General features: G+C 41.4%; 1 protein-coding gene across 1 annotated transcript; it reads right to left on the minus strand.

The window, feature by feature from the left end:
* Positions 1-58: 58 nt before the first annotated feature.
* Positions 59-7,393, minus strand: arl8 (ADP-ribosylation factor-like 8). Its single transcript, XM_083995901.1, has 6 exons — positions 6,922-7,393; positions 4,921-4,981; positions 4,685-4,832; positions 2,973-3,056; positions 2,625-2,776; positions 59-1,908 (listed from the first exon to the last, which is right to left on the minus strand). The coding sequence occupies exons 1-6, from the start codon at positions 6,965-6,967 to the stop codon at positions 1,860-1,862; spliced, it is 540 nt and encodes a 179-aa protein (XP_083852027.1). The 5' UTR covers positions 6,968-7,393; the 3' UTR covers positions 59-1,859.
* Positions 7,394-9,281: the final 1,888 nt, after the last annotated feature.

Here is a 9,281-nt window from a genome sequence, read left to right on the forward strand (position 1 = left end):
CCTGATTGTCTTTTCAAACAGAGAAACAGTCATTACAAAAAAAAAAACTGAGTCGGGCTCAAAGTTCAAAACAAACTTTTATTGAAAACAAAACATACGTACATGACCCAGACTATACACCACTACACTGACGGTATAAGATCAGTTCCCTTGCTTTGTGAGATCAAGGTAAATACTTTGTAAACCTCAATGCTGCAAAGAGTCTGGGGGGCACAGTTTACCTTTTCCTGTTTAGTGTAAAAAATACCTTGTCCCACAACCAATGTTTAATATATTCAAGAGACCCCAGAGGCAGTCGAGGAGCAAGATCCTTACCAGTTCTTCACCATTTTGGTTCAAGACTTGAAAACTGATGCACCTCCTCCCTTTTGGCCACTATGGAACAAAGTGACACGTGCATAGATCTGTTAGCAAGTTCAAGGAACTCATACCGCTTCGTAGAGGGAAACTAAAATAAAAAACCATGAGGCGGTCAGATTCATACACATACAGTCCTCCAGACACTCGCAACAGCTTAGTTAAGGCTGAGGATCAAGTATTGTAGCTATATGATGGTCAAAATATTGATTTAAGATCTTAATGCTACTAAACCACTGAACGCTGGGAGTTCAAAGTGGTCGAAGAGTAACAACTTCCCGTAAACGTGTGGCACCGGCAGCTTATCCTGATCCCTTTGATTAAAAAGTACAAAAACGTTTTTAAGAGGAATACTTTCCCGAAATGGCAGCAGGAAATTAATGAAATGTTTACATTAGGATGCAGTGGATCAGTCACACACCTGTGGAGCACCAATGATCGTCTGTTAATACAAAACAGATCTAGAGCAACAAATGAGCAGTCTATAAAAGCAAAACGTAAAAGAATAAAATTAAATAAAAATCATAATGCATCACTGACATAGCCGTGTTTAAATTTAAAATACTGTTATAAAACAGAGCTTTGTACTTGCACTGAAAATTATGTTGCAGCCGTATTTCATGTTTAGCTGAATTCAATAAATAGATGATGTCATTTCCATTTAGAGGGTTAGATTCATGGAAAAAAAAAATTGCATGCCGACACTTTAACCTAGCGAATTTGGCTTAACATACAAGTACAGGCTCAAAGTTAATAAAAAGGGAGATTTCGTAACTTCACCACAATTCAATACGGCACCAATAGGTTTTAGTAAGAGGAGGAACCACCAACAGTGTAGCTTATGAAACTGAAATGACATGTAACAGATATTGGAAAACAAAAACAACATCATGCAAACATTATTGTATAAAACTCCTGATAAGCTCTGTGCAAAACTCTGTGCCACCATCACCATGATAACTGGTTTTACAATACTGTTTGTAATCCCTTTGTTTGTCCTGTTTTAATTTGACCTGAACATGAACAAACGTATAACGGAGGCAAATTAATGAGAAAAAAAGAAGAAGAAAAAAAAAGGAATAATAACAGTAATAATAGAGCTGCATCATATTTTTCCAAGCTGGGCATCGATGTGATGTTTATGGCATACTCTGAAATGATATGGTGTAGTGTACCATGATATGTAGTCGTGTAAATGTTCAGTGTCCAGTGCAGCCCTGCCTCACACATGGACGTCCTCTGAACTGAAATAATCCTCTTCTCCTCCTCTTTCCGTAACCAACTCAGTTCATAGACTCTGGTTCGAGCAAATTCGCAGACTGGGAGAAGTTATCAGCTCCGCCGCAGCGATTAGACGCGTCAGTGCTCCCGTACTGTGCCGTCTGCAGAGGTCAAGGTCCAACTTTGTCGTTAAAAAAATAAAAAGGAACAATTAGACAGCCGTTTTTTTGCCGCCCTGTGGGTGGTGCAGGTAGTCAGGCCATCGATGGCTGAGGGAGGGGCTATCTGAGTCCAGCTCTGGAAGTCATCCACTCAAGACCTTGGCATAAACTGGAAGAACAATGAAGTTGTAGAGGTCAGTGGCAGGAAAATGTGCAAACCTAAAGACATAATTTCAATAGAAAAACAAAGCGGTTTGTTCCCCCGAGGCTCATGCCAGCTGTAGGTCAACAGTAGGAGGAGGCTTAGGAAGCTATGAGGCTTTTGTTTTTGTTCTGACTGGAAAAAAAATCTGAAGCTTCAACTCTGCACATATGGCGACATCTGGTGGTGTAAAACGGTACAACAGCTGATTTCAAGACATCACTTTCAAATCTGCGCAACAAAAGTTCAACAACTCTGGACTTTCTACAGCTTCACCAAATGTTCTGTCTTTTTAAGACAAAACAAAACACAATTTAGTACAAATTTCACAACTATTTGTTAAGCTGATGCACACATACACACAACTGTTTTTGTTTTCTCAGTTGAGTTAGGACTATCCTTTGTCTCTTGGCAGAAGTTTGTCTTACACATGTGAAAAAAAACTCTGAGCTGTTTTATGGGAGACATTAATTATAATGTGCCACCATCAGAGGATCAATTAAAAACATGTGTATAGTTATTGTATAGTTATTCCAGCAGCTGGAAAGGCTTTGGACGGCGGTGGGTCGATGGAAGTTCATTTATTGTCTGATCCTCCAGTGAATTAAAATTCTTAAAATTCACCATGTGTGCCCGTCGCCGTCTGACACCGTTCAGTCAAACCATCAACAGATGTGTCTTACCCCTCTCCTGTAAGTGCACAGCAGGACTGTATGTGCCAGGGGTGGTCTTTGATGGAGCTCAGGGTGAGGTATTTGGAGATCTCTGCCGCAGACATACAGTCCTTCATATCCTGCTTGTTGGCAAATATCAACACAGCTGCTTTCCGCAGGTCCTGAGGGAGAGGACGGAGAACAATGAAATCACAACGCTGCTTTCTGCGACCTCTTGACCACGAGCTCTAAACAATGTAGCCCGGTGGAAAAAGCGAACCGTGGCGGAAAATCAATGTGCATTACAAAAACAGAGCCGGCTCTGTGTAGTCTGCTTCCTTATGCCCATACTGAGACTTGTTAAGATGGGAGTTTTACCTCATGCGCCAACATCCTGTAGAGCTCCTCTTTAGAGATGGCCAGTCTCTCTCTGTCTGTGCTGTCCACCACCAGGATGATGAACTGCAGAGAAGGACATACACATTCACACAAAAAAGAAAATCACACTGAGCGACCTCTTTTCAAAAGACATTTACAGCAGTGAAATGCAACACAGCGGGTGGGCATTTCCAGGCCAAGAGTCTCACAATGGGTGCTGGTGACTGCTATGCTAATAGCCCCTTTTTGAATGAGAGACAGTGACCCTGTGTGACAAAAGACCAAAGGCACATTAATTTTGTGATGTGAGAGACGCCGTTAAAACCGAGGCGACGACTCAGGAAAAGGACACTTTTTCTCCTTTTTTTTTGAATTACAAGCAAATGAGTCAAAACGTGTCGAAATCTAACAAGAATGTGACCCAGATAACAACAAGGGTGTTACACCACTGTTTAACTTTGGAGAGAAAGGTTGAACACACAGGTTACTATAGTAACTACAGACTTCTCGTTAACTCCTATGGGAAATCTACTGTGATAGATGTTTACGGTTCCTGGACAACTCTGTCATAAATTTAACATTTATTGAGTGCAAAGATACTTTAACATCTCAACAGTTAAACTTGTGTTAAAACGATGAGGCAAAGAACATCTGTCTACCACATCATCATTAACACTGCTCACAACAATATAGTGGAAGACTAAGTGAAGAATCTTATTTGGATTTATTTTGCTTTGTTTTAATTATTCAAGTGCTTTTTCTTTTTCTGTTGTCGTGTTGTGCTTGTGATATATATTACTATGTTGAATGTGTATGTGCATGTCTTGTCTAAAGCTTTGTGTAAGCGTATTAACAATTAACAAAAAAAAAAGATAAACCTGCTAATTGTTGTATATTAAAAACTACTAAAATGGAAATCATTGCAGATTTTTTTTTTTAAACAGCAGTCAAAAGTAACACAAGTTTTAAAAAAAAGCAGTCAAATTTGTCAGATTGTCAGATAGATAGATAGATAGATAGATAGATAGATAGATAGATAGATTACTTTATTATAGATATCCAGCACATCCTTACAACTGACAAACTGGACCTCAGAAATACCACAACGACCACTAATCATTTCTCATAACTGCCTGGTAACTGACTTGTTGTGTCAGCTCTCAGTAAAACCTCACGCTGCTCTGGGGTAGAGAAGTGAAACGGAGCTCGTTCTGAGGGTCAGGTCTTGTTTAAATGGACGGGACCTGTTGTGTAGTGTATGAACAGTCAAATACAGGTTAAAGTCCTTCTGAATATCCATGTCATGTATCCTTTGTCAGGGACTTTGTATGGAAGATGCATCAATCAGTAAAATTACATGTTGCCTGTGAGACCGAAGTAAAAAAAGAAAAAAGAAAAGTGTCTGGCAGATGTTGCATCAGCAAAGTGAAGCGCTCGTGCTTCTGTGGCGAGCTTTCTTTCAAATCTGCCACACATCTGCCTCTGTTGTGTTTCTCTTATTCTTCCTCGCCGCAGCAAGAGTCTGACCCCGGCTTTGCTTTTCAGACGGGCCCCTTTGTGAAAGGGTGACCTAACCCTAACCCTTTGACTTGGGCGGCCCCTGCTGCCGTCTGTGCTCTGAACAAACACACACACACACCAGCTGCCACGCTCAGGAGGAGGAAAACGGACAATACTTGAGCTCTGCACGACAAGAAGTTTGTATTTCTCACCTCTGTATTGGAGTAGTAGGTGTTCCAGGAGGACCTGAGGGACTCCTGTCCTCCTATGTCCCACATCAGGAAGTGCGTGTTCTTCACCACTATTTCCTCCACGTTGCTGCCGATGGTGGGAGACGTATGGACCACTTCGTTCATCAGGCTTCATAGGACAGAATCATGAAGTGAATTTTCTGCAAGTTTCAAAACAAGCGAACGAGGCGGGAATTCGACAATATGACGCGACTTACAATTGGTAGAGTATAGTGGTTTTCCCTGCGTTGTCAAGTCCAACGATGATCACCTTGTGCTCTGCAAAACAGACACAATAAATCACTCGTCTGTGGGAAAAACACATTATGAAGAAGATGAATGTATGTCGTATAGCACATCTAGTTTCAGTCCATACAGTGTCATTGTTGTTCATGGCATTGACTGCTGCTCCAAAACCATAAAGACTGAACTTCCTTCCTTCCTTCCTCAAAACCTCCCGACTTCATTTTTTCCAGGCGTCATTGACCCCGCAGTAAATCCTTACCATTCATAAAACCAGCTAGCAGGCCTTTGAGGACTGTCAAGCAGGCAAACACCACCAGCTCGCCGCAGAATCAGAGGTGACACGTACATGTTAAAATATCCCACTTTTACTGTTTTGACTTTTTTCCGGCCGTCTGAGGCCTCTCTGGATGTCGGGGAGGAAGGAAGTCTGGTCAGAGGGTTCGCAGTTTCGACCGTCTCTGTGAACCACACTGGCTTTTTTAGAGGATGTTTGATGTCTATTGCTTCCTTAAAGAGGAGCTACCCTGTGATAACCCTAACAGCACAACTACACTGACACGTTGCCATTACCATCATAAAAGATTTCAAGGGGAAAGACGTTTTCTCCAGATGATTCAAGCTGGACCTACGGCTTTTAAATGTGTATTTAATCATGATTTTACAGCACATACCAAAGGTTTCAGGATCAAAGACATGGTGATATTATTATTAAATGCAACTACATGGTCAGTTGTAATGTCTCTGGTTTGATTAGTTACTTTTGTTAATTAAAACCTGTTGATTGCCAGAATCAGAAAAGTTTATTGATCAGGGGTCAAATTACATTACGTTACAGTTGGTCCAAGAATAGTGAATAGATCCGTATACTATAATGTATGAGAAAAATAAAATATGTAAATGTTGATGGATTTAGCTTCTAGTCCGTGTGGAATAAATTCACTCAGAATCACTGGAATCTGTTGAAGTGAACGAGGAGGATTGACATTGACTCTGTAAACAGTGAAATTCAGAATCCGGGACTGGATGCAGACGTCCCTCTCTCACATCCCAGAGGCCATGCAGAGATGGGACATGGACACGGTCCTATGAAGTTCAGTATCCCTTCATAATAACGACGACCACTGGGGCAGAACAAACTTAGAAATGTTTGCTGCTTTGACTTCAGCCTGCAGATGAACCTTTATCCAGGGTGAATCGCGTTCCAGTTCAAAAACTATTTCCCATTTAGGTATTGATTACAATTTTACCAAACACACAAAAATACAGAGCAGTGGGAAGCATTACACCCTGTACTATGAAAGTTATAAGACTCAGTTCAATTTACCAACAACTAAATACAATCATAGCCCCGAACATACACATACATCATTACACCCAACACGAGGCAACATCTGCAGAAACAGTCCTACCCAGTGTTATTTTTACCGACCCTATAGTTTGAACTTTCTGACTCGATGTCAACTCAGTAGATGTTTGTATAAGAAATCTATGAAACTCTTATTAGTGAGTAAAGCGACTTTCTCAACGGAGACTTTAGACTGTTTACATTAAACAAGCTTTCCAGCAAGTCGATGGGGAAAGTGATGCAATGTGTCCTGAAAAGTAAGTTAAAGCTGATTGACAAGTCGATGAATGCGCTCCTGTAGGCTTACGGTGACTTAAGATAATCATGTTAGTTGTGAAACTGATAAAGAGATTTGCGTACTAGAAGTGGTTTGTGGTGTATGGAGAGAGGCTGCCGTTTGAAACGCCTGTTGTTTTCACTTCACAAGTTGAACAAAAGACAGTTGAAACGAGCAGAGCTTCAGCAGCCACGGTCCTCGAGTCACATATTTCCCCCCCTCCTCCATCTGTTATTATGGCTTTTGTGGCTCACTTCGAGCTAACGGGGCTAACAGCTCTCGTTATCCCCGGTTGAGCGGCTTGTAGTTAGCGGGAGGTTAGTGAGCCGTGACAATTTCACCGACACCCACCTTGGTTACAGAAGAAGCTCCACAGTTTGGCGAATATGAGGCCCATTGTTTAGGTCGGTACCAGTCCCCAGTCCCAGTCCCGGTCCCAGTCCGTCAGCAGAGCGGGCAGCAGCGGCAGCAGCAGCAGCACCGAGCCTCTCCACTCTCAGGTCCACACACCGAGCGATCCGCGGCTGGCTGGCTGCGGCTAGCTAACATTAGCTGGATGATCTCTTGTCCGCACAACACCTCACCGACCTTTTCAACGTTAACTCCTCCATACGCCCCGGCAACATCTAAAAAAAAAAAAACCCAAACAACCCAACGATGTGCGGTTACATAGACGTGGTGGCTTGTTGTCGTAGGTTTAGCGTGTCGCTAAATGCCCCACGTATCGTGCAAACACGGGGGTGTTGTTGAGAGTGGCTGCTCCGTGTTGACTCGGCTGCTCGCACTGCTCCTCTGCCGTTGCCCGTTAGCTGCTGCTGCTGCTGGTGGTAGTGTGGTGGTGAAAAACGCTACCCAGACTATTTGCTCCGTTTCCGGTTACGTAATGATGTCGTGGCGCTTTCGTTGCCTTTTTTTTAATTTTTTTATAATCAACCCGTGCCAGTGAATTCATAGTAGAATCTTGAAATGTTGTTATTAAAACCTCTTTGCCATTTCCAGGCTGATTGATCTGATTCAGATGACCCCCAGATGTCAGACATCTCTTTTCACGTGCGCTCTTTTTAATAACTTTAAACTTTATCTATTTTCTTTTATTTTACTTATTTGCTCTTGCTTTTAACATTGTTTTTAGTGTTTGTTTTTATTCTGTTTTATGCTTCTCTTTAAAAAAAAAAAGTTTTGTCTTTATGTAAAGCACATTGAGTTGCCTTAATTGGTATGAAATGCGCTATAAATAAAGATGCCTTGCCGCCTTGCCTTGCCTTGCCTTGCCTTGCCCAGATTCGAGTTTGGAGAAATTTGAATTTTGGGCCAAAATGTCATTCAAAATATCTCCAAACTCGGATATATCATCTGGGGGTCCGAGGGGAGTCCAACGCAGAAGGTTTGGTTGAAATCGGTTCAGTGATTTTGGAGAAAATGACCAAAAGCCACATAGGCCATTTTGAAAAAAAAGGCCACCGTGTGGGTTAGATTTCTTTTCTTTTGACCAAAAATTAAAATTTCTCCAAACTTTGATATATCATCTGGGGGTCCGAGGGGAGTCCAACGCAGAAGGTTTGGTTGAAATCGGGCCGGTGGTTTTGGAGAAAATGACCAAAAACCACACAGGCGATTTAAAAAAGAATTTACAAAAAAGGTAAAAAAAAAAAAAAAAAAATTTAATTTTAAAAAATTTTAATTGTCGTTTTTTTTTTTTTGACCACAAATTTCTCCAAACTCGGATATATCATCTGGGGGTCCGAGGGGAGTCCAACGCAGAAGGTTTGGTTGAAATCGGTTCAGTGATTTTGGAGAAAATTACCAAAAGCCACATAGGCCATTTTGAAAAAAAAGGCCACCGTGCGGGTTAGATTTCTTTTTTTTTTTGACCAAAAATTAAAATTTCTCCAAACTTGGATATATCATCTGGGGGTCCGAGGGGAGTCCAACGCAGAAGGTTTGGTTGAAATCGGGCCGGTGGTTTTGGAGAAAATGACCAAAAACCACACAGGCCATTTTGAAAAAAAAAGGCCACCGCGCAGGTTAGATTTTTTTTTTGGACCAAAAATTAAAATTTCTCCAAACTCGGATTTATCATCTGGGGGTCTGAGGGGAGTCCAACGCAGAAGGTTTGGTTGAAATCGGGCCGGTGGTTTTGGAGAAAATGACCAAAAACCACACAGGCGATTTAAAAAAGAATTTACAAAAAAGGTAAAAAAATCTTTTTTTTTTAATTTAAAAATTTTTTAATTGTCGTTTTTTTTTTTTTACCACAAATTTCTCCAAACTCGGATATATCATCTGGGGGTCCGAGGGGAGTCCAACGCAGAAGGTTTGGTTGAAATCGGTTCAGTGATTTTGGAGAAAAATTACCAAAAACCACAGAGGCGATTTTCGAGAAATTCTAACCCCCGGGTGTGCCGAAAAAGTTTTTTTTGACCAAAAATCAAATTTGTCCAAATTCAAATATATTATCTAGGGGACCCAGGGGAGTCCAACGCAGAAGGTTTGGTTGAAATTGGTTCATTGATTTGGGAGAAAATGACCAAAAACCACAGAGGCGATTTTTCGAAAGATTTAACCCCCGGGTGTGCCGAAAAAGTTTTTTTTGACCAAAAATCACATTTCTTCAAATTTCTCCAAATTTATGTCATCTGGGGGGCCGAGGGGAGTCCAACGCAGAAGGTTTGGTTGAAATCGGGCTGGTGATTTTGGAGAAAATGACCAAA

Source organism: Trachurus trachurus (genome assembly GCF_905171665.1).
Source record: "Trachurus trachurus genome assembly, chromosome: 20".
Taxonomy (NCBI): domain Eukaryota; kingdom Metazoa; phylum Chordata; class Actinopteri; order Carangiformes; family Carangidae; genus Trachurus; species Trachurus trachurus.